Source organism: Ovis canadensis, chromosome 10, assembly GCF_042477335.2.
Source record: "Ovis canadensis isolate MfBH-ARS-UI-01 breed Bighorn chromosome 10, ARS-UI_OviCan_v2, whole genome shotgun sequence".
Taxonomy (NCBI): Eukaryota; Metazoa; Chordata; class Mammalia; order Artiodactyla; family Bovidae; genus Ovis; species Ovis canadensis.
The window spans coordinates 88,745,835-88,771,535 of NC_091254.1; the positions used below are offsets into that span (position 1 = coordinate 88,745,835).

At 44.4% G+C, this 25,701-nt stretch overlaps 1 protein-coding gene across 5 annotated transcripts in view; it reads left to right on the forward strand.

Annotated features, from left to right (window-relative positions):
• The window catches only part of FARP1 (FERM, ARH/RhoGEF and pleckstrin domain protein 1), a 307,741-nt gene that overhangs the window by 208,749 nt on the left and 73,291 nt on the right, over window positions 1-25,701 (forward strand). For all 5 annotated transcript variants that reach the window (XM_069601923.1, XM_069601925.1, XM_069601920.1 and 2 more), the window contains 2 exons: window positions 17,498-17,540; window positions 20,241-20,319. In XM_069601923.1, the coding sequence (XP_069458024.1) occupies window positions 17,498-17,540; window positions 20,241-20,319 (122 nt within the window). The remainder of the gene's footprint in view (window positions 1-17,497; window positions 17,541-20,240; window positions 20,320-25,701) is intronic.

A 25,701-nucleotide genomic window follows, 5' to 3' on the forward strand; every position in this document is an offset into this window, starting at 1 on the left:
TCAACGGCCACCTTTTCACTGTGTCCTCAAGCAGCAAAGAGAGAGATCTCTTTTTCTCTTCTCACAAGGCTACAATCCTAATAGATCAGAGCCCCACCTATATGACCTCATTAAACCTTAATTACCTTCTAAAGACCCCCATCTTTAGATAGAGCCACGTTCTTAACTACCTTCTAAAGACCCTCATCTCTAGATACAGCCACTTTGGGGGTTAGGGCTTCAACACAGGTATTTGAAGGACACAATTCAGTCCATAGCAGCAAGCATGCTTTCTAGCGCTTGAGGTCAGAGAGCACAGCTACTTGGGATAACAGCATCACTTACTGCTCCTTGTCCAGCTCTTCTAGGGTTGGGCAGATGTCCTTCATCTCTTAGTTGCAGCCTTGTGACCTTGCTTCTTCCTGGGGTCCTACGGACATCTGAAACCAGGAGGGGCTCCTTATAGAACATGCGAGGAGTAAAGGGTAAAGAACATTGCAGGCTTAAGAACAGATGAAAGTTGGGGCAGCCAGCAGAGGTGAGGTGGTAGAGCAGCCCAGTGACCACACAGAGCAGCCCTGTGGTTCAATCTGACTGGCAGGTGACAGGGCAGGTCCCAGAGGAGGCAGAGCTTTCCTCCAGGAGAGAACGGGGAAGGGCAACTTGCTGGAAAAATACAGCTATGCATAATCTTCCATTTCTTAGACTAGAAGAAAGCTATCTGAGGTTTTTGTTTGTTACCATTTTGTGTTTTATTTAATAGGCTTCATTTTTTAGAAAAGCTCTATGTTTATAGAAAAATTGAGCAGAAAGTCAAGAGTGGTCCCCCATGCTGTCTCTCCGTATACCGTGTCCCTTCTTATTAACATCTTACTTTATTGGTGTGATAATACATTATTATTACAGTTCCAGGTTCACATTAGGGTTCATTTTTCATGTTGTACCTTCTGTAGGTTTTGACAAATGTATGATAACATTTATCCATCCTTACAGTACTGTAAAGAAGAGTTCACTGCCCTAAAAATCCCCTCTACTCTGTGTGTTGAGCCCTCTCTTCCCTCTGAGCCCCTAAGAACCACTGATTTTTTTTTCCCCTTCAGTGTTTTCTTATTTTCTATGTTCTTGATGCTTCAGCATCTGGGGCCTCGCTGAACGAGAAAAGACTGCCCTTCCCAGAGCAGGCCAGTTCTTAGAGATGGCACATGGTTCCCCTGCCAGGACACCTCCAACATGCAAGTGAACGAATCCAGAGCCCAAGGCCCCTCCCTCTTCTGTCTGGGTCTTAGGCTTCAGAAGACAGAATTCGTTTCCCATAATTACTCCAGGTATTAGACTCCTAGAGATGGCCCGACACCCCAGAGCCCACTGCGAGGACTCAAGCTTCTTACCCTGACTTAGCTTGCCTTTCCCCATGGAAACCACGGTAATGCCTCCTGGGCATGCTTGGTCCTTGCCCTTTCTGCTGCCGACCCTGGTCCTTCCCCACGTGGCCCTGCATGCTGTGACGTGTCTCTTCCTCCTGGAGACCATGAGTAATAAACTCTCTTTTCAATGGCAGTCATCTCCTCACCCCACAGTATGTGAGTAATGAAGACCCTCATCTTAGTTTGGTTAAAGAAACAAATACAGGGAAATGGCTTTCTAAATGGATAGTCTTGAGAAGATGGAAGTGGAATCATAGTTTATGGATTTTCACAAACCCAAGATCCCACATAGAAACAGCTACTTGGCAAAATCAAAATGCCCATGAACCACATTTATGGCAAAGCTAGGTGTCAAAGTGTCAGCCCAAGACCCCGAAGTACAAGTAACCTGAAACAAAGCGTCAGTCGGACACAAGGTCTTGTGTGCCGTATCAGGGCCTGTGCGGGAGGAGATAGATGGCAGCACTGGGACATTTGATGGACCAAAGAAGGGAACCCTCAAAGAGCCACTGGAAAGCACCGGGGACAGTCTGAGAAGAACGGTGGGAATTGGGAGCTCGAAGAGGCTGGATCAGTCCAGCTCCAGTGAGCTGGAGTAATTAATCTTCCAGGACAGGCCACCACTTAGGAGAAACTATGGAGAATGGAACTGAAATCGAGTTAGGTCAGGACAATAGAGAGAAATAATAGAGGAGGGAAGCAGAGCCAGGGAATCTCAGAAAGCAAGCCGCCATTAAAAAACAAAAAAAGCATGGCCCAAAATCAATAGAAGAGAAAGCTCTGGGAGGTTAGGAAAGCTACCATGACCCATACCTTCTTCTCAAAAGGTTAGAAAACAGTTTCCACATAAAAATGGGCAGCATAAATGTATCACAGTCATATTTAAAATAACACCTTAAGTGGGTTGTTCCCAACACACCGGGGATATAACGTTACCAAAGGGACCAACTGGATGCAGGTGCCAAATTGCACTCAATACAGAGAACAGAGGAACATGTTGAATGATACCCTTGAGTATATGTAATGTGTAAAACCCAGACTCCGGAAAATTCCACAGATCAGCAGATTCACTATAAAGAAAAGGGGTAGAGGAAGAACCTGTAGGTGAAAAGACACTGGAAGGACATAACATTTTTGAAAATTAGGAAGAATAAGCACTAGTATATAGAGATATACCACTTGATGAAGTGAAACATCAAGAAATGTAGATGGTTACTGTAAAAATCTAGATAGTGGTGCCTTTTAGAAGGAGGGGGTTGGTTTTAGGATAAGACGGCTGATTGGCTGACAGAGTTCTATTTCTTGGCTTGGTTGATACAATAATTCACTAAGCTATACATTTGTTTTCAGTAGTTTTAAGCACTTGTATGTTATTTTAGACAGCTTTAAAATGGAGGGAAAAAATTAAAACAGAAGAAACAAACTACGGATTAAAGGAGGAATATCCAATTAAGTAGCCAGAATGCCCAAGTGAAATCCTTTGAACTGAATTTTTCAAAGCTAATGCAAATTGAACAAATGATTTTAAATTGGTTAAAACCAAGCAGTTGATGTGTTCTGAGTACCATGCCTAAGGTCTACTGCTGAGCTCTTCTTTAAACGTTGAGGTTCCCAAAGGTTAAATTTTTCCTCCAGGCCAAGGTCCTCTGAAGCCCCAGCTATTGCATTATAATATTCTTAGTTCTTTTTCCAAAACTTCCCTTTGCATACATGCATGAGTGCTAAGTTGCTTCAGTCATGTCTGACTCTTTTTGACCCTATGGACCTGCCCGCCAGGCTCCTCTGTCCATGGGATTCTCCAGACAAGAATACTGGAGTGGGGTTGCCATGCCCTCCTTCAGGGGATCTTCCCAACCCCAGGGATCGAACTTACGTCTCTTATGTCTCCTCCTCTGCCTGCCAGTCCATTGGCAGATGAACTCTTTACCACTAGCGCCACCTGGCAAGCTCCCTTTGCATACACCTGGGATATCAAATGCTGCCTAGTGAATTTAATGGACTAATGCGTAAATAGCTTTATACATTTCATCTCATATTTTGGTTTACAGATCTGTCTTTAATTCCCTTTTATTTAAAGCTTTCCTTGTAAATAAGTGCATTCTCAATTTTTCAGTTCAAATTTTATTCATGTGTTCCTTCAGCAGTCATTTTTTTTTTTATTAAGGGATGAGTCTACATTAAGAGAGACTTAATGGACATAAGCAGATATGAAGCATGGTCCTGGATTGGATGTTAGTTTTAACAGATCACAGAAAGGACATTCCTTCAGTTCAGTTTAGTTGGTCAGTTGTGTCCAACTCTTTGCGACCCCATGAACCGCAGCACACCAGGCCTTCCTGTCCATCACCAGCTCCCGGAGTCCACCCAGACCCATGTCCATTGAGTCGGTGATGCCATCCAACCATCTCATCCTTGTCGTCCCCTTCTCCTCCTGCCCTCAGTCTTTCCCAGCATCCGGGTCTTATCAAATGAGTCAGCTCTCCGCATCAGGTGGCTAAAGTATTGGAGTTTCAGCTTCAACATTAGTCCCTCCAATGAACAACCAGGATTGATCTCCTTTAGGATGGACTGGTTGGATCTCCTTGCAGTCCAAGGGGCTCTCAAGAGTCTTCTCCAACACCACAGTTCAAAAGCATCAATTCTTCTGTGCTCAGCTTTCTTTATAGTCCAACTCTCACATCCATACATGACTACTAGAAAAACCATAGCCTTGACTAGACGGATCTTAGTCGACAAAGTAATGTCTCTGCTTTTTAACATGCTGTCTGGGTGGGTAATAACTTTCCTTCCAAGGAGCAAGTGTCTTTTAATTTCATGGCTGCAATCACCATCTGCAGTGATTTTGGAGCCCAAAAAAGTAAAGTCTGACACTGTTTCCACTGTTCCTCATCTATTTCCCATGAAGTGATGGGACCAGATGCCATGATCTTAGTTTTCTGAATGTTGAGTTTTAAGCCAACTTTTCACTCTCCTCTTTCACTTTCATCAAGAGACTCTAGTTCTTCTTCACTTTCTGCCATAAGGGTGGTGTCATCTGCATATCTGAGGTTATTGATATTTCTCCTGGCCGTCTTGATTCCACCTTGTGCTTCATCCAGCCCAGCGTTTCTCATGATGTACTCTGTATAGAAGTTAAATAAGCAGGGTGACAATATATAGTCTTGACATACTTCTTTTCCTATTTGGAACCAGTCTGTTATTCCATGTCCAGTTCTAACTGTTGCTCCCTGACCTGCATACAGGTTTCTCAAGAGGTAGGTCAGGTGGTCTGTTATTTCCATCTCTTTCAGAATTTTCCATAGTTAACTGTGATCCAGACAGTCAAAGGCTTTGGCATAGTCAATAAAGCAGAAATAGATGTTTTTCTGAAACTCTCTTGCTTTTTCCATGATCCAGCGGATATTGGCAATTTGATCTCTGGTTCCTCTGCCTTTTCTAAAACCAGCTTGAACATCAGGAAGTTCACAGTTCACATATTGCTGAAGTCTGGCTTGGAGGATTTTGAGCATTACTTTACTAGCATGTGAGATGAGTGCAATTGTCTGGTAATTTGAGCATTTTTTGGCATTGCCTTTCTTTGGGATTGGAATGAAAACTGACCTTTTCTAGTCCTGTGGCCACTGCTGAGTTTTCCAAATTTGCTGGCATATTGAGTGCAGCACTTCCACAGCATCATCTTTTAGGATTTGAAATAACTCAACTGGAATTCTATCACCTCCACTAGCTTTGTTCATAGTGACACTTCCTAAGGCCCACCTGACTACACATTCCAGGATGTCCAGGTCTAGGTGAGTGTGAGTGATCACACCTTCATGATTATCTGGGTAGTCAAGATGTTTTTGTACAGTTCTCCTGTGTATTCCTGCCACCTCTTCTTAATATCTTCTGCTTCTGTTAGGTCCATACCATTTCTGTCCTTTTTTGTATGGGCTGATGCAAAGAGCCCATCTTTGCATGAAATGTTCCCTTGGTATCTCCGATTTTCTTGAAGAGATCTCTAGTCTTTCCCATTCTGTTGTTTTCCTCTCTTTCTTTGCATTGATCGGTGAGGAAGGCTTTCTTAACTCTCTTTGCTATTCTTTGGAACTCTGCATTCAAATGGGTATATCTTCCTTTTCTCCTTTGCTTTTTGCTTCTCTTCTTTTCACAGCTATTTGTAAGGGCTCCTCAGACAGCCATTTTGCTTTTTTGCATTTCTTTTTCTTGGGGATGGTCTTGTTCCCTGTCTCCTATACAATGTCATAAACCTCCATCCATAGTTCATCAGGCACTCTGTCTATCAGATCTAGTCCCTTAAATCTATTTCTCATTTCTACCAGAGCAAACCATTCAATATCACAGTAATCCAGGTCTATGCCCCTACGAGTAATGCGGAAGAAGCTGAACGGTTCTATGAAGACTTACAAGACTTTTCATTATAGGAGACTGGAATGCAAAAGTAGGAAGTCAAGAAACACCTGGAGTAACAGACAAATTTGGCCTTGGAATGCGGAATGAAGCAGGGCAAAGGCTAACAGAGTTCTGCCAAGAGAACACACTGGTCATAGCAAACACCCTCTTCCAACAACACAGGAGAAGACTCTACACATGGACATCACCAGATGGTCAACACCGAAATCAGATTAATTATATTCTTTGCAGCCAAAGATGGAGAAGCTCTATACAGTCAGCAAAAACCAGACTGGGAGCTGACTGTGGCTCAGATCATGAACTCCTTATTGCCAAGTTCAAAATTAAATTGAAGAAAGTAGGGAAAACCACTAGACCATTCAGGATGTTCTTTATTCATATGCAAAAATTTGAGTAGTGTGAGTATTTGGTGAGGAAAAAGTTTACAGAATGGAAAGATAGACATCATTGACTAAAAAGCAAAAACTAAGTTATAAACAATATGACCTCATTTGGGATTTTAAAAAGTATACATATGTTTGTAGCCAGGGACATTGCTCGTAGAAGCTGTAGAACAGATGTACACGAAGGCAGTGGGTCTTAAATCACCCTCCCCAGGCCAACAAGCAGCAACAGCATTCAGTATCACCTTAGCAATGCAGATTCTCAGGTCCTCACCCAGATAAGGAACGCTGCTGCTGCTAAGTCGCTTCAGTCGTGTCCAACTCGGTGCGACCCCATAGATAGCAGCCCACCAGGCTCTGCCATCCCTGGGATTTTCCAGGCAAGAACGCTGGAGTGGGTTGCCATTTCCTTCTCCAATGCATGAAAGTGAAAAGTGGAAGTCATTGAGTCGTGTCCAACTTTCAGCGACCCCATGGACTGCAGCCCACCAGGCTCGTGTTATACCTATGGTATATGTTTTAACAAACTCTTAGGGTGAATGTGATACAAGCTCAATTCTTTTTTTCCTTTTTTATACTTTTTATTGGAGTATAGTTGCTTTACAATGTGTTAATTTCTGCTGTACAGCAAAGTGAATTAGCTATTAGGATACATATATATTCCTCTTTTTTAGATTTCCTTCCCGTTTAGGTCATCACAGAGGATACAAGCTCAGTTCTGAGAACAATTTCATTAAAGTGTTAATCATAATCTCTCGGTAGTAGACTGTAATTTTTAAAATTTTGCTTATGTGAATTATCTATAATTATCTGTAGCTTGCATATAGATGATTCTGTACCAATAGGTTATTTTTAAATTAAGAGGCTTTTAGGAGCATGTCACAGATTTTAATTTATTGTGTTTTTGCTTTCATTTCAGTTTAAAGTACTTTCTAATTTCCTTTTGGTTTCCCTTTGACACAGAAGTTAGTTATGTAGAAGTATGTTATTTTGTTTCCAAATATAGGGATTTTCCACAGTTCTGTTACTGAGTTTTAATGTAATTCTCTGCTTGTTGGGGAATGTAGTTTGTATGACATGAAAGGCTTTTAAATAATTTATTGATATCCCTTTAATGGCCCAAAATGTGGTTTGTTTTGGTAAACGTTTTATGTGTATTTGAAAAGAATGTAAACTTTGGTGGGTGGAATGCAGTATCCCGTCTATGTCAGTTAGATCATATCGGTTGATATGTGTGTGTCCAGTCGCTCAGTCATGTCCGACTGTTTGTGACCCCATGGACTGTAGCCCACCAGGCTCCTCTGTCCATGGAATTTTCCAGGCAAGAATACTGGAGTGGGTTGCCATTTTCTTCTCCAGGGGATCTTCCTGACCCAGGGATCCAACCCGCTTCTCCTGAATTGCAGGCAGGTTCTTTACCAGTGAGCCACGTGCGTTGATAGTGATGTTCAAATCATCTCTGTCCTTACTGAATTTCTGTCTTATATGTTCTAATAGTTATTGAATGAGTGGTATTAAAATCACCAACTATAATTGTGTTTTTGCCTCTTTCTCCTTGCAGTTTGACCAGTTTTTGTTTAATGTATTTTGAAATTCTGTTATTAAGCATATAAATACCTAAGATTTTATGTTCTCTTAATTCGTTGACTTCTCCACCATTAAATTAAGAAATTACCTTCTTTATTCTTGATGATATTCTTTAGTCTAATGTCTACTTTGATACTAATCTAACCATTTCAATTTTTTAAGAGTTCTTAATGTTAGCATAATGTGCTTTTCCCCCCCATCCTTTTGTGTTTAACTATGTGTGTCTTTGTATTAGCAGTGTGTTTCTTATAGTCCAGCATAGAGTGGATCTTGCCTTTTTATCAGATCTACTATCTTTGCTTGTAAATAGGTGTTTAGACCATTTACATTTACTCTTAACTATTGATATCGTGCAATGGGTCATCTTGCTATTTGTTTTCTGTTTCTTATCCCTCTTTGTTCCTTTTTCCCTGTCTACCTTTTGATTAATTGAATATTTTTATTTCATTTTACTTTATTTATTGGTTTATTAGTTACAGCTCTTTAACTTGTAACCTGAATGGTTGTGTTAGGGTTAATAATGTTCATCTTATCACAGCCTGTCTTCAAGTGATACTGGTTCATTTCACATAGCTCAGTGGTAAAGAATTCAGCTGCACTGCAGAAGACCTGGGTTCAGTCTCTGGGTTGGGAAGATCCCCTGGAGGAGGGCATGGCAAGCCACTCCAGTATTGTTGCCTGGAGAATCTCACGGACAGAGGAGCGTGATAGGCTACAGTCCATGGAGTTGCAAAGAGCTGGACATGACTGAAACAACTTAGCATGCCTGTGTTATGCTTCCGTTCTCTTTTGACCCTTTTGCTATTGTTAGTTTTTCTTTTACATGCGTTATGAAACCTGTATTACATTGTTTTTGTTTACCAGTTATATTTTTATTGAAGTATACTTGATTACCAGTCAGTTACCGTCTATGGAGCCTTAAATAATTTAAAAATTCTTAAAACGTATTAACCATGAAGTTGCCATTTTGGTGTTCCTCATTTCTTTGTGTAGATACAGATTTCTTATCTGATATTGTCTTTTTTCCTGCTTCCTTTAACATATCTTCTTATGTGGCTCTGCTGATAATAAATTCTCTGAGCTTTCATTGGAAATGGTTTTTATTTTGCTTTCCTTTCTGACAGGTGTATTTTGCTGAGTGTGAAATTCTAAGATTTCAGTATGTTGAAAAATCTTTCACCATTGCGTTTTCATCTGCATTGTTTCTGTCAGGAAAGCTAAAGTTGTGTTTATCTTTGCTCCCTTGTATGTAATATCTCTTTTCCTCTGGCTGATGTACAATTTTTTCTTTTTATCATTATTTTTGAATAATTTGATCATATAATAGCTTGTGCTTCCATACAGATTTTTTCATGTTTCTGATGCTTGGGGTTTGCTTAGGTTCTTGGATCTGTAGGTTTATAGTTTCTATCAAATTTTGAAAACTTATGATCATTATGTCTTTAGTATTTTTTCATTTCTTTCCTCCTCCCCTGCCATCTCCTCTCCTTTGGGACTCCAGTTACGTGGGTGTTAGGCTGCCCACAGGTATTCTGCAGTTCTCTGACACTCTGTTAATTTTCTGGTAGTTTTTCTTCCTGTTTCATTTTGCATGGCTTCTGTTGCTGGGTCAATCTCACTAGCATTTCTTGTGCCATGTCTCATCTTGAGCATGTGTGTGTTTATGTCACATTATGTATCTTCATCTCAAAGTTTAGTTTGATTCCTCTTAAAACCTTCCAGATCTCAACCTTGTGATCATGGAGAATACAGTCTTACTGTCTTCGTATCCTTTTTATTTTACTAATTTTAACATCTGTGTTCTTTCTAGATTGGATTGGATTGTTTTGGTTTTGTCCAATTATGTGTCATATTTTCCAGCTGCTTTGTATGCCTGGTGATTTTTTTTTTTAATTGGATATCAGATACTGTGAATTTTACTGTGTTGAGTGCTGGGTAATTTTGCATTCCTATGTATGTTACTGAGTTTGGGGAGGGAGGTGCGTGTAAGTTATTTGGAAATAATTTAGTCCTGTCAGAACTGGCTTTTAATTCTTGTTAGGTAGGACCGGTCTAGTGTGCAATCTGGGGTGAATTATTCCCTACTCCTTAGCGATGACCCTTCAGTACTCTACCCAGTGTTCATGAATCAAGAGCGAATAGGTAGTATTCCTGGCCTTGTGTGAGCACCAAGCCTATTACCTCTAATCCTCCTGTGTTCTGTTTCTTAAATTTTTTGACGCCTCTTGGCTCCTTTCCACGTGAGCACACACTGATGAATCCTCTGCTGCTTCCTTGGTAACGCTCTGTCCTCTTCTGCGTGCTTCCTACTTTCCTGCAAACCCTGTCTGCCTTGATGCCTTGCATGCTCAGCCCCATCCCTTTGGCTCATGGAGTTTGCCAGGTTCTGCTGTATTTTCTCTCTGCACCATATCCTGAAGACGTGCTCAAGGCAGAGGCTGGTGTAGTCATCAGGGTCGTGATTCTAGTTTCTTGTTCCTCGGGGATGACTCAGTTTCTCACTGGTCTTCAGATCTTCAGATGTAATGTTTTTTTTTTTTTTTCTTTTTGTTGTTGGTGTTTCATGTAGGAAGATAAATCTAGTTCCTGTTACTCTGCTTTGATCAGAACTCTCTAAAAATTGATAGGTTTTTAAAAAGAAAGCTACATTTAATATCATCTATATATATAGCCATATATGAAAAGAAAGAAAGTTAGTCGCTCAGTCATGTCCAACTCTTTGCAACCCCATGGACTGTAGCCTGCCAGGCTCCTTTGTCCATGGAATTCTCCAGGCAAGAGTACTGAAGTGGGTTGCCATTTCCTTCTCCAGGGGATCTTCCCAACCCAGGAATTTAATCTGGGTCTCCTGCATTGCAGGCAGATTCTTGACCGTTTGAGCCACCAATTAAAATCAATATGAAAAATTGCATTCAAGCAAACTATTACAAACAAAAATTCAAAGTAAAGTCATTTCTTATAGGAGCCAGCCTGCAGGAAGATTAATTTATTGCACTGAGTTCTAGACACAGGATAATTTTTTGTGTCAGATTGTATCTGGTTCCTATATATCTTATAGTTGATGGTGAAATATTTCTGTTGTATGCAGCTTTGACATTAAGAAAAAGATGAACTTTTGAGTCTTTTTAGAGGAGCAGCATATTATGTTGCAGAAAAAGCACAGGTGTGGAGTCAGATGGATTTGAAGTCAAATCCCAGCTGTCTGACCTTGGACAACTTAAATAAGCTCTCTGAACTTGGCTTCCTTCGTGTGTAAAACCACCATTTTGTTGTGAATATTAAATGAAAGTGTATAAAGTACCTATCCAATGCTTGGCACACAGAAATCATGAAATCACCTCTTGCCTGTCCTTCTGCCTAATCTCATGTTAAGTGACTTTTTTGCGGGGTTGAGGGGGCGCTGCACTGCACAATAGGGGGATCTTAGGGATCTTAGTTCCCTGACCAGGGATTGAATTTATGCCCCCTGCAGTGGAAGTGCAGAGTCTTAACCAGTGGATTGCCAGGGAAGTTCCTAAGTGACTCTCTTTTCATAAGACCCTTTCTAAAAGTACCTCAAATATTTCAGTTGCCTACAAAACCCGCCTGAAATGCCTCTTACCAAACAATAGGGGAAAAAGATGTTTAGGAAAAGAACAAAAAGGCTTTGGGGACAGAGATTCATCTTGCTTTGCCTTTGAAACCTAGGCATTAAAGCATTTCTTCTCTAAGTGTATATCAGGGCAGAAAACACATGCCAAAAGGGGAAAGTAACATTAATAGGGGATCAAAGGAAAACAGGGAGGCTGGCTGAGATATAGGCAAGCAGAGCAAAATGGGGCTGAAAAGCTGGGTTGAAACTAAATTGTGGAACATAGGTATTGTGGGCTCTATTATGTCACCCCCGCCCCGCCAGCAAATATATGTATGTTGCAGCTCTGACACCCAGCACCTGAGAATGTGACTGTTCTCGAAGACAGGGCCTTTGGAGAGGTGATTGAGTTAAAATAAGGACGTTAGAGCGGGCCCTAGTCCAGTCTGAATGTCAAGTTGCTCAGTCGTGTCCATCTCTTCACGACCCCATGGGCTGTAGCCTACCAGGCTCCTCTGTCCATGGGATTTTCCAGGCAAGAGTACTGGAGTGGATTGCTATTTCCTTCTCCGAGTCCAGTCTGAACCGTATCAATTTTAAGAAGAGGAAGCTAGGAGATCCCTGGGAGACACTGGGCCCATGTGCACAGAGGGGGAGACTCGCTGAAGACACAGTCAGAAGGGGGTCATGCGCAAGTCAGTGAGAGAGCCCTCAGGGGTAACCAGGCCTGGGGCACCTTCAGCCTCCAGAAGTGGGAGGAACTAGATCTGTTGTTTAAGCCGCTCCATCTGTGGCCCTTCGTGATGGCAGCCTGAGCTAACTCTCAACTTCCAGGCCTTCCAGGCCCAGTGGAGGAAGTTTTCTGTTTCCATGAGGTCTTCCTGAGCAGATGTGGCATTTCTGGAAGCCCATGCATCTTAACCACATCTCTTCTTAGGCTGAAGGAACAAGTGAGTTGTCTAGGAGGACCTGGTCTAGTTCACATACCTCCCTGTAGCCCTCTGTGTGGGCTTCCCTGATAGCTCAGCTGATAAAGAGTTAGCTGGCAATGCAGGAGACCCTGGTTCAATTCCTGGGTTGGGAAGATCCCCTGGAGAAGCGTTAGGCTATCCACTCTAGTATTCATGGGCTTCCCTGGTGACTCAGACGATAAAGAATCCGCCTGCCATGCAGGAGACCTGGGTTCAATCCCTGGGTTGGGAAGATCTCCTAGAGGAGGGCATGGCAACCCACTCCAGTATTCTTGCCTGGAGAATCCCATGGACAGAGGAGCCTGGTGGGCTGTAGTCCATGGGGTCGCAAAGAGTCAGACACGGCTGAGCGACCCTACACACCAGAGCCCTGTCTATATATCAAGCTTCAGTACTGTTAACTAGTCGAGCGGCAACCCTGTATTCCTTCTTGCTGCCTCCAGCTCATCCATTTAGAGTGTTTTGCATCCTCCATGGGCAAGGTGTTTTCTCTCAGCCCTGCAAATATCAATCTCATTGGTAAACAGAGGCTCTTTTAGGCCCAGTGTTCTCACCGAAGCCGGTTTAGCCGTGATGTCACCGAGGCCCTGGAGCATCATCGCTGTGGAGCTCTACCCAACAGGCTCATTTGGGCCAGTCTGATGTTCCCAGACCTCCATGTTCTAAAACCACATGCTCAGTTGGCTCAAATGGGTGCTTGTATTTGGTGCATTCCGCAGGAATGCCAAAAACAGAAGAGAGATGTTTCAAAACAATTCATAAAATTGGCAGCTACTGCGCCAGAGCATAGCTGTTGGGTCCTGAGCGGGTTTGCAGAAGTTTAGGCGGATTCTGCGACAGAGCCGGTGATGGTGAATGAGCTCAGAGACATCAGAATGGGCCCTGAGGCGTCCCCAGAGGCCGCAAGAACACAGCCTGGCAGGCTTGTAAGTGGGCACTCAGCCGTCACGGGACACACTTCTAGAATTCTCCAGTTAATTCAACTCCAGCAAACACAGCTGTGTCAGTTTCTCCATTTGCCTGGATCCTCCAGCCCTCAGATGTTACAGGGGTAGACAGATGGCATCAGAGGAACTGTCTCATCTTCCCGACACAGAAGTGGAGACAGACGTGTCCACCGTTAGACTTTCTGCTCCCTCCCCAATGCCCTGTATTCTCAAGCTGTCTTTTCACACCATCTCAGATGTCTTAGGGTAGTGGTTATCCCTTCTTGCTCATAGTCTCAAACCCTCCCCTTTCCAGGCACAGCAGGTCTTTCCTTTGGGAGACAAGCAGTTAACAGTACCTTTATTTATGAAGCTAGAGTCTGTCATACAGAGGTGAAGTAAGTCAGAAAGAGAAAAGCAAATATCATATATTGACGCATAGACATGGAATCTAGAAAAATGGTCCTGATGGATCCGTTTGTAGAGCAGGAATAAAGACACAGACGTCGAAAATGGACTTGGGGACACAGAGAGGATGGAGAGAGGGGCGCAAATTGCGAGAGACGCGTTGGCGTGTATACACAGCCATGTGTAAAATAGGCAGCTAATGGGAAGCTGCTGTATAATGCAGGGAACTCAGCTCAGCCAGGTGCTCCGTGATGACTGAGAGGGCGGGGGTGGGAGGGAAGTCCAAGAGCGAGGGGACATATGTGCATGTGAGTGTGTGTGCTTGTGTGTGTACGCATGTAGCTGATTCATGTTGTTGTACAGTAGAAGCTAACAACACTGTAACGCAATAAAGCAGTTATCCTCCCATTTTAAAAAATTAAAAATTTAAAAGACAGTACCTTTGTTTGATTCTTCTCTCACCTCCTCATTCCCAGTCTCTGGCTTCTTCCTTCACAGCCCAGCTTCTTGGAAAAACCTTTCATCCTTCCTGTCTCCTTGCTGTCCACCCGACTCTCAGACCCATCTCCAAGTCCACTGACCCACAGATCCTGTAGTTCCCGCCTTGTCTGATAGTCCAACAGTTCTTGCTCTTCCTGCTTCCGGAAACACCGTGATCCCCTGCCTTCCGTGGCCCCACTCGCCCCTTTCCTTCCTTCTGTCCTCATCTGCTCCCGTTGGCCCTTCTCTGGTAGACGTGTTATCAGTGCCGATGCGTTTCATCCTCTGGGCTCCACGAGGCCGCCTTGTCCTCCTGGAGTCAGGCGTTGGGAGATCTCCCGTCCAGGCTTCTCTGAGTTTCGGGTGTGTGTGTCCCACTGCTCCCACGCTCTCTCTTCCTCATGAAATCCAAAGGCCCCTCCTAAAATGAAAGTGTCTAGAGCCCCTCCGTCCTAACCCTCTTGCAGCGCTGCCCGTCTCGGCATGGACCAGCCTCCATCCAGACGCCTACGGCAGACACCTCAGTGTCATTCTGGTTATTGCCTGCTGCTCGGCCACCTCATCTAGCCCATCAGTCAGTCCCACTGGATTTTACCTCTGAACATTTTTCTTGAGTCTGCCTTCTCCCCTCCGGATCCAAAACACCCTCGTTTTTTTCCTGCACGAATACAGCAGGCATCCTGCATCCGTTCTTACCCCTTGGTCTGTTCTCACATTGCCAGACTAATCTTTTCAAAGTGTCGATCTGATTGTATCAGCCCTGTACTTATAGCAGTCTTCATCATGTTCTCAGGATAACAGTGAAGTCTGGCCCCTTCCTGTCCCACCAGCCTTGTTCTGCAGCCACGCTGGTCTCCCATCACGATGTTGAGCCATCTGGAAGGGTGTTTCTGCTACAGGTCTTCATAGCCTCTCCTCACCTCTCTCATCCCCTGCAGATCTCAGCACAATGTCACGTTCAGGCAAGCCCTCCTCCTGCCTCATCACTACCTGAGTCAGACCTCTCTGTCCTGACGTTCAGAGTCAGCTGGGACTCCCCCTGGTTTCTTTAGTCTTCAGTTCAGTCGCTCAGTTGTGTCCGACTCTTTGCAGCCCCATAGACTGCAGCACGCCAGGCCTCCCTGTCCATCACCAGCTCCTGGAGTTCACTCAAACTCGTGTCCATTGAGTCGGTGATGCCACCCTACCATCTCATCTTCTTTCATCCCCTTCTCCTCCTGCCTTCAATCTTTCCCAGCATCAGGGTCTTTTCAAATGAGTCAGTTCTTCACATCAGCTGGCCAAAGTATTGGAGTTTGAGTTTCAGCTTCAGCATCAGTCCTTCCAATGAATATTCAGGACTGATTTCCTTAAGGACGGACTGGTTGAATCTCCTTGCTGTCCAAGGGACTCTCAAGAGTCTTCTCCAACACCACAGTTCAAAAGCATCAATTCTTCGACGCTCACACATCCATACGTGACTACTGGAAAAGCCATAGCCTTGACTAGATGGACCTCTGTCGGCAAAGTGCTTTTGTCCTAGGTATTTCTTTACTTTTCTTGGGAAGGTTTTGGTTCCTGTCTTTCTCACTAGACCCTACTCTCCATGAAGCAGGGACCATGACTGGTCTCTTATCATTGCATTCCCAGAACCCAGCAGGACACAGTGGTGTGCTGTTGAATGAATAAATGAGTTTGAAGAACAGGGTTCGAATCCCAACAACCCTGGGCAGCCGTGCTCCAAATCTCAATTTCTTCATCTATCAGTGAGGATTTTTTGCCATCTTTTAAGATTCTTGAGAGGAAAATAATACACCTCACAAGACCCTTGTTTTGAATGGTTATTCTCTCTCATTTAAGGTTGGGTCTTATGAGTGTGACAGTGGGGATGATCCTAAGGCAATTTAACGCCTTTATTTTTTTTCTCACATAACGGAGTGGTTGGGGATGGGGAGTGGAGAAATGAGAATTTCATTAGGAAAACATATTCATTTGAAAAGGTGATGGGGAAGATTAACCTGAATAAGTAAACACTTAAAATTTTTACTTTTTTCATTATGAGAATTCCGATGATCATTGAAGGTAATACGGGTAATATAGAAAGGCAGAAGAAAAGAGGAAATAACCCATTTTCTCACCTCTGAAACAGTTTCCCACACTCTCAAATATTCATCAAAAGTCAAGTTACTGAATGAAAGAGTATCTTTGTGAATACTTTTCAGGCTTTAGATAATCATTCCCTAATTGGTCTCCAGAAACATAGTACCGATTCATGCATCTACCAATAAAGTAAGGCAGTGTTCATTTCCTGGCACCCTTGCCAACTTCAGGTTTATAAAATACATACATGCACTGCATACAAGCACATCTAGTTGTATATTTAGTGGGTGGAAATGATAGTGAAATGATATTGCACTTATAGTGCAAATTACTTCTAAACTTAGACATTTTCATGTGAGTGATTGGCATTTTTTTGTCATCAGTTACCCTGTTATTCTTTGCATGGTTTTCTTTAGGAGTGTTTCTCTTTTTTGTATTTGCTTATAAAACCCCCTCTTCTATTAAGCCCATTAACCTTGTTTTTATCATATATGCAAATATGAGCTTCAGTAGAACCCTTTCACAGGATCACAAATTCAAGAATCAACTTACACTGTATTATGGAGGGCAACTGGTTTCCCTCTCTCTCTTTAAAATTTTGCTGTTGAGATTGCATGCTCAGGAGACTGTGTGTGAAGAGAGTCTGGACTTTGAAGTTGGACAGACCTATTTCAGTCCTAGCCCTGACACACTCTCTAGCTGAGGGCCTGGGATATTTATTGAACCCCTGCAAGTCTCAGATTTCTCTCCTGAGTAACAGGAATCCTCTGGCCTTGCTTTGAGAGGTAGATAGCTTATGGATGGTGTCTGGTGCAGAGGTGTGTTCTATAAATGCTCCCTTTCTATACCCCTCAAAGCTGTGCTGTTCTGTAGATGCGTCTACATACATAAATTTTGTTTCACTAAAGAGTGTGTGTATTTTACTCCATTTATAGCCAGACATGCAATGATGCATTAATGTTTGCTGAATAAAACTGTGAACTGTGATAAAAGTACCAGTGAGAATAAAAACTTCTTAGTGAGCCATGTGAACTATTTGCGTCTAGGAGAGATTTTGATTTTCAAGCTCAGGGATACTCTTAGCAAATTTGGGTCTGTTCTATAAATGTGGGAGACAATATAAGTTACAGCATTCTAGAGAAAAGGAAAAAAAAAGCACAGGCAGCCTCAAACCCTCAAAATTATTTTGATTTTGAACAGCTCCTAGTGAAGTCTCAAAATACTTGTAAGTCTCATCTTTGAGAATTTGTGTCTCAGTGTCTTCTTTCTTCCTTTGTAGGTGTGGCTGGATCTCTTAAAACCTATTGTCAAGCAGATTAGAAGTAAGTATGCGCCCCTCCTGTTTAACAGTGATGTCAGATATAAGCCTTGTCTAGACGTCCACTGCCCTGCAGAAGAGTAGCCCTGGAGCCACCTCTTCTGTTTTTGCCTTACAATTGTGCTTTGTCATCTGCTAATTTACGTGCTATTCAAATGCATCTTCTGCAATTTTAATACATAACAATTTGGTAATCAGAACCTTGCCTGGAAAAGTCAAATGTCATTTTGATTAATGATTGAAGCAGGCTGTTAAGGCCCAGAGCAGTTGAGGTGGTCTCTGTCTGTGCTTGTGTTCCTTATTGTCACTTTTGCAGAGGGAGGTGGAAGTATTTATTCAAAAAATTGCTGTTAGGATTTCTATGCTGCCTTTTCAAAGCCTGTGAAATTACAGTGCAAGTGGTATTGCGGCGGGGGTGGGGTGGGGGGGCGGAATAGGTGCCCCCAAATGTGTCTGTCTGAATGGTAAGCAAAACAGAGGAGGTCTGGCCTGCATTTAAACAGAGTTGTCGAAGAAAAGGTTAAGGAGGGTCTGGGAGATAAGTTAGAAAAAGACACACTTGGATTTCCCCTTCCTCTTATTGTGCAGCAGCACCAAACCGCTCTCCCCTCCCTCTGATTGGAGGGGTCAGGTTCAGAGACAGCTCTGTTCTCCAGTTCATCCCACATGGTGCCTCACTGCAGCCAGACACCAGGCAAGAGTCTGAGGATGGTACCCAGGCTGCATGCCTTTAGTTGAGCATGAAACACGCAGTACCTCGTGGGGTCGGTTTTATGTCTGATTAAGAAACCCCACCAGGCCACTTACAGCAATTTATGTGAGTGTAATAAACAGGCACACTGTGTTAAATGGGCCCTTATGCAATTGAAATTGGTGTTGATCTTCTGTCGTTGAAATTAAGCAATTATTAATGCAGAAAACAAAACAGCCATTGTTCAGCGTTTCTTGGGCAGCTGGCCAGGGACTAAGTGTGCAGGACACATGGCTGAGAAAAGCCCCCAGGCCTGAAGGCTGGAGGGAGCGTATCATCCCGAATGATGACATTTGTCCCTGATGGGAACCCAAGATGGGACCTGCAAATGGTGGAAATGGATGTCAGAGCCGGGACCGCGGCTGTGGCTTGGGTCAGCACCTGAGCAGAGGTGCAGTTTTCCAGCTCTGTGGGTTGTGACTCGCCTCGTGTGACAAGGCTGTCGTTCTCCGTTTAGTACCAGCATCTGCCTAGCCTCGGGTTGTCTAAGGATCCAAGTAGCCTCGTTTAAATCCCCATTTGTGACAATTGCTGTGCGGGATTAGCTAGACATTCCTGTCTCTCCCATTTTGTTCTTGTTCTTCCGTGAGCTGGAATTGTAATAAATTTCAATTTCTGTTAATTTGGGGAGTGGTTAGCGGAAAGAAGCCTGGCTGCTCTTGGCTTCAGTGCTCATGGGCCTTGTTTTCCTTCCGTTTTGTACAAATCACTTAACATCACCTTATGATACATCGTTTTAGTTTTCTTTATATTTGAATGTGTTATCATAGAAACGATAGCACAACATCTATTTTTTGTGATAGTGAAAAGTGGATCAGAAAGACGTTTTCTGCTTTTATACCACTGCTGTTAAGATTTGGATTTCATCATAATACCTTATATTTTATAGAACATAAACTTATTGCTGTTATTCTAAATATCAGAACCTGTAAGATTGCTTTTGCATTGTGGCTTATACAGCAAAATAAACTCTGACTCAGGTGACAAATGGTTATTTTATCATCGATTTGATATTCTAATTCTGTGAAGTTCCCTATCTCATTCCCAGTCTCACCCTGCCCACCCCCTTCCAGACCTGCTTCTTAATTTTGTTGGGCATTATTAATAAAACGGTATACCAGACACTTAACAAAGGCTTGGACCAACAGCAATGAGTACATTAGTTGCTGTGGCTTGGAGACAGAAATAATAAATTACATAACTGATATACCTTTTCATTATGTTTTCTTTAAGCTGTCTAAAGCCTATATTTGGGCTAACGTGCATGCATGCTAAGTTGCTTCAGTCTTGTCCCACTCTTTGTGACCCCATGGACTTTAGCCTGTCAGGCTCCTCTGTCCGTGGGATTCCACAGGCAACAATACTGGAGTGGGTTGCCATGCCCTCCTCGAGGGGATCTTCCTGACCCGGGGATCAAACCTGTGTCTCCTGCACTGGCAGATGGATTCTTTACCACTAGCGCCATTTGGGAACATGTCTGCTTTAAAATCTGGATATAGTTTAAGTCTCCAGAGGAAAAAGTCTGATGCCTCAGTATAATACCCTTGTCACAGTATTTTTACAAAACAGGTATCTGGACTTCCTTGGCAGCCCAGTGGTTGAAAATCCACACTTCCGATGCAGTGGGCCTGGGTTCAGTCCTGGTCAGGAAACTGAAATGCCACATGCCGTGAGGTTTTTTGTTTTGGGTTTGTTTTTTTTTTTAATTTAAAATAATTTAAAAAAATTTTTTAATTAAAAAAAGAGCTGTTTGTCTCCCCACAATGTGAAAATATGAATAATAACCAAACTTAACCAACTAATTAAGTGACTTGCATGTCGGCAGAACTCCTGTTAGCAGCTTGGAATGAGACTCACTATTAGGTGTATAGTATCGCCTCTTGTGTCTTTTTCTTTAATGGCATTTGCAAGATAAATCCGTAAATGCTTTGCTGCTTTTTTCCCCCTTTTTAGGGCCGAAGCATGTTGTCGTCAAGTTTGTGGTGAAATTCTTTCCACCTGACCACACTCAACTCCAAGAAGAACTCACAAGGTTAGTGGTTTGGAAACGGGGTGTTTGTTGCTGTGGGTGCCACAGAGAGAGAGAGTGAATGTTACAAGTCGACTGATGAAACACTGTGATGATGTTGCCTTGACCAGCGTGTACTCTCTGCCAGACAGTTTAACCTTCCTCTCTCCCAGTTGTGTTTACAAGCGTGGGAAGAAAGAAAGTACCACGGTCTCCCTGCAGGCTGATCTCTTAAAAGCTGTGCTATGAAGTATCTGGGCCTGTAATCTGTTACTGTCATATTTCTCCCTCTTCTGTCTGTCACATCACAAGGCAGTTTTGGGAAATGAATCTCTTCTGTGGAGCCAAGATGTAAACTCAGAGTTTCTGTCTGTTGCTGCGGCTGCCGAATGGCTGTGAACTGTCCGTTTCTTCGAAAGCGTAGCCTAGCCCTGCCCTTGCTGTGTGGCCAGCTAGTTACTTAATCCCCCTGCACTTCTGTTCATTGCCGTGTCAATGTGCCTGCAACACTTGCTTTGCCAGGGTTGTTTTAAGGATAAGTGCTAATATACACAGAGCGCCTGGAACCCAGTATCAGGCAAGTGTGTTAGTTACTCAGTTGTGTCCAATTCTTTTTGACCCCATGGACTTGTTAGCCCACCAGGCTCCTCTGTCCATGGGATTCTCCAGGCAAGACTACTGGAGTGGGTAGCCATGCCCTTCTCCAGGGGATCTTCCTGATCAAGGGATCAAACCTGGGTCTCCTGTGTTGTTTGCGGGTTCTTTACCATCTGTGAACCGCTAGGGAAGTCATTTTCTGAACCCAGTAGGGATGCCATCATCCTCACCCCTACTGTTACGTTACCCACTTTATAATTTGAAGCAAGACACATGCTGTTCTAAAAGAGAGCAGAGCCTGGTGGGAACACGTGAAGATAAAATGCCTCCCTTTCAAGACTAAGTACGCTAGTCTGACCAGCCAGATTGTTGCCACACTTGCCTTTCAGCTTTAGCTGCTCCCAGTGAAGGCTGTCGTATCTTTCTCATCCCTCAGTACAGAGCACAGTATCTTGGGTGGTTGACCATGATTTATCAGAAGGGAGAAGGCAGTCAATCAACAATAGTGATGAAATGTACATGGTGTGAAAGCCTTGTCCCAGGAACGGGGGACGTACTGGTTGAAAAGACAGGCCTGACTCACATGGGACCAGACACAGTAATTAAACAAACACGGAAAATATCAGATAATGGTAAGAGCCTTTAGGTAATGGAGTAGATTATATGATAGAAGGAGACTGATGATGACTTGACTTCTGATGACTTTACAGTGTGGGATCTGGGATGCTGGAGCTGAGAAAGCAACAAGGATCATTTTCGCAGGACAGGCTTTCCAGGTAGAAGGAACAGTTAGGCAGTGCGCAAGATCACAAGAGGCACCTGATGTTCAAAGACCAAAAAGAGGGCTCTCGTGGCAGACACACGGAGAGCGAAGTGCATTGAGGTGGGACTGAGGCCGGATGATAAGTAGTGTTGAGAGATCGGTTGCTGTGGATACCGAGGGGAGGATGGCAAGAAGAAATAGCAGCTACCCAGGCCAAGATGATGGTGGCAGGGGAGGCGGTCCGAGTGGGAGTGGAGAAGACTCATGCTCTTGGAACACGTGCTGGAGGTGGGGTCGTTCTGAGCTAGTGATGGGTGGGAAGTGGAGACGGTGAGGGAAGTGGAGGGAATGGGTAGGTTTCGGACTTAAGCGACCAGGTGGGTGATGACTAGAATGGGGACAGGTGGAGGCAAGGTAGAGGATTGGGGAGGGTGGAGAGTCGAGAGCCTGGTGCTGCCAGGTGATGTGGGAGGTCCCTGCCGAGCATCCCAGGGCTGCATCAAGAGGGGCACTGGGTACCCGAACGTGCGATTCCAGGAAGCCCCTTCCCATGGCTTTGCATGTTATTTATTTATGGCTGGGTCTTCACTGCTGCGCACAGGTTTTCTCTCCTTGCAGCGAGCAGGGGCTACTCTTGGTTGTGGAGCCCGACTTCTCGTTGTGGCGGCTTCTCCTGTCGCAGGGTACAGGCTGAGGGGTTGCAGCTCGTGGGCTCTAAGGCACTCGGATTTCTCTCGTCGCGGCTCCCAGGCTCTAGAGCACGGGCGCAGTGGAGTTGTTCCACTGCCTCTCGTCAGGGGGACTCTTCCCAGAGCAGGGATTGAACCTGTGTTCCCTGCATTGGCAGGCGGACTCATTAACGGCTGGACCACCATGAAAGCCCATTGTGTTCTCAGTGAGTCACCACTGGTTGTTTTCCTCCACTTCCATCCCTTGAAAGCAGCAGTTACGTGACCAGGACGTGTAGAAACCGTCAGCCTTCTGGGACCCACATGGCTGGGACCCTTCATGTGAAGAAGCAGTTGGGGCTGCACCCCCCGCCCAAGTTCCAGGCTGGAGGGCCGACCCCAGTAGCATCTTCACACCGTGTCATTATTGGGCTAGTGTGTCAGTTTCTGGGCCTGGTTTTCCTGTTGTTGGAATGTGCGTTGCTCGAAGCTCAGAACACTGAAATGAATCTAAAGGCGAGCCCAGCTGTTGGTCAGTAATGGGCCTTTTCCTCCTGCATCTCACTGGGCCTTCATCCTGCTTAGGGAGTTGGCAGCATTAAATCCCGCCCCCTCCCCCCACCTCCACTCTCCGCACCTTTCTCCCCATTCTACTTTGCAATGAGTTTTGCACCTTTTCAGTTTTTGTGAATCATCGTCTCTAGAAACTTGAGAGTTTTCTACCCTTCTGGTCCTGGTTATAAAATTCCATACAGCTTGTGACCAGTCAGCCCTCTGTGTGTGTGTGTGTTCCTGGTATCTTGACAGCTGCTCTGACCAATCTGATAAATTCCTCAACGGCCACAAGCAGGTTTGGAGTTTTGTTATTGCCATTTTCTGGCTCCCAGAGTTAACTGACATCTTAGAAGTCTTTCCGGACGAGAGAATTCCTTTGGCTCAGGGTTGATCAACTTGATCGGAAGTTTAGAAGCTCTGCATCACTTTCCCCTTTGCTGAAAGATATGATGGGAAGGCGACCTTCTAGATCCAAGGGGTCAACTCCCACACTCCCACAGAGTCCTGTTTAAGGAGAAATCTAATAATGTGACCATTGAGACTCCTGGCAGTTTTCCATGGCAGATGGTGAGGGAGGGAGGATCTGGGAGAAGCCCCGTAGGGACAGTACTTCAGGCGAGGGACGTGTGGATGAGAGCGAGACAGACGGAAATGGGCCTGCAGTTGAGCGGACTCGAAGTGCACTCGAGCTGGAGCTAATTCTTCGGGCCTCCAGGAATAGCTTTCAGCTCCCCGTCTGTATAGATCAAAGATTGAATTGCATCTTGCTGTTAAACAAGAGGCTGAAATCCTTTCTATTTATTGGACTACATTCTTGCTGAATCTCTCACTCTCCTGACACCCGGTCTCAAGCATCTGGAAGGAGCGAAGTACTGACTCTTCGGTGCAAATTTAAAACCACTTAGGAGGGGTCTTTGAGAAGAAAATTACCAGGCTTTCTTCTGTCCTAGCTGGGAATTATTTGGCTCTGCTGGTGAGGTCAGACATAGTACTCTCTGAGCATCGCGTCTTAAGTAGGATCTAGTTTCTGCTTGGCTATGTTTTTGCGAGGAGGCAGTTTGGCCACACTATATGACTCTCAGGATCTTAGACCAGGGATCGGACCCCCGCCCCGTGCGGTGGAAGCGGAGCCTTAACCACTGTGCGGCCAAGGAAGCCCCTTGGCTGTGTTCTTCTACGCGGAGGGCACCTGTCTGAGTTTGCTGCCGGGCAGGGTCTGCTGCAGTGTTGCCTTTGGCTGGCTGGGACACCGTCATGTACGTTGAGTAAGTGGCAGAAAGAGTGAGAGCTCCCGAATGAAGTTAATGAAAACAGACGTGTTTAAAACATGGCTTCCGAGGGGTGTGACTTCCTCCCCTGAGGTCCCTGGAAGTGACAGCCCTCTGGCCCCACCACTGTCGTCGCCTCCCCCCTCATACGCCTACCCTTCTGCCAAGGACAGTTGATTCTGCTCTGAGCACTTTGTGTGAATTCGATGGGAATTGCTTCAGTTATGGTACCGAAAGTGCTGCTGGATTTCTGAAGTTAGCCCTGCAGCCGGCGTGCCTGACTTAGAGCTATCATTACAAGATGACACAGTGCCCAGTGGGATTACCAGGGCCTTAGGACAGGAAGAGTCAGCGTAATCAGGGAGTGACAGGCTCCTCCTGCATCCTTCAGCTCTAATGAAAGAGGGGAGCTCTCGGAACCCCACACCCTCTCCACACCCACGAGAGACCCTCCCCAGAGGCCCTGAACCCTGAGTTCTGTCTCTGGACCACAGGGCCCTGTGTTTAAAGTGATAGCTGGTTACTTTCCAAATGACATGCTTTTAAAACACACGTCCTTCCTGCTTATCTGGAAATTAACTACACAGGTAAGAATTAAAGCCTGTAGTTCTAAGAAGTGTTGGCTTCAAAAAACAATAACCACAGCCCAATCCAGAGGGATGGTTTGTGTCACCTCTTCCCATTTAAACGTCTGTGCTGATGTTGTGATTATTTTTATATGCTCTGTTTTACTCTGCTTTGACTTCCCAGGTAGACACAGAAAGAGAATGAATGAATGAACATTATGGGGGCCTGGGGAAAGGTCGTTGTCAACTGGTAGATCTTTGGGTGTTTGTGTGTTTCTGGTTATGAAATGCCTCCAATGGCACCCCACTCCAGTACTCTTGCCTGGAACATCCCATGGATGGAGGAGCCTGGGAGGCTGCAGTCCATAGGGTCGCTAGGAGTCAGACACGACTGAGTGACTTCACTTTCCCTTTTCACTTTCATGCATTGGAGAAGGAAATGGCAACCCACTCCAGTGTTCTTGCCTGGAAAATCCCAGGGACGGGGGAGCCTGGTGGGCTGCCGTCTATGGGGTCGCACAGAGTCAGACACGACTGAAGCAACTTAGCAGCAGCAGCAGTGGTAAAGAAGCTGCTTGCCAACACAGGAGACTTAAAGAGAGACAAGTTCAATCCCCGGTTCAGAAAGATCCCCTAGAGGAGGACGTGACAACCCACTTCGGTATTCTTGCCTGGAGAATCCCATGGACTGAGGAGCCTGGTGGGCTGCAGTCCATAGGGTCCCACAGACTCAGACATGACTGAAGCGATTTAGCACACACAACAAAAGACTTAAAGGGGATTCATTTTTATTCAGTTTTTTAAAATTGCTAATTTGTGTTGAATGCTTTTATTCTAGTCACTGTGCTTTCCGTGTGTTATTTCATTTAATTCTTCGTGACACCTCTGTGGTGAGTCTTGCTAAAAGCCCTTTTTTAAAAAATTAAAATGACCCTTTTGTTGTTAAAAAATAATCCATGTACAGTGTAGAAAGTTAGAATATCTAGATA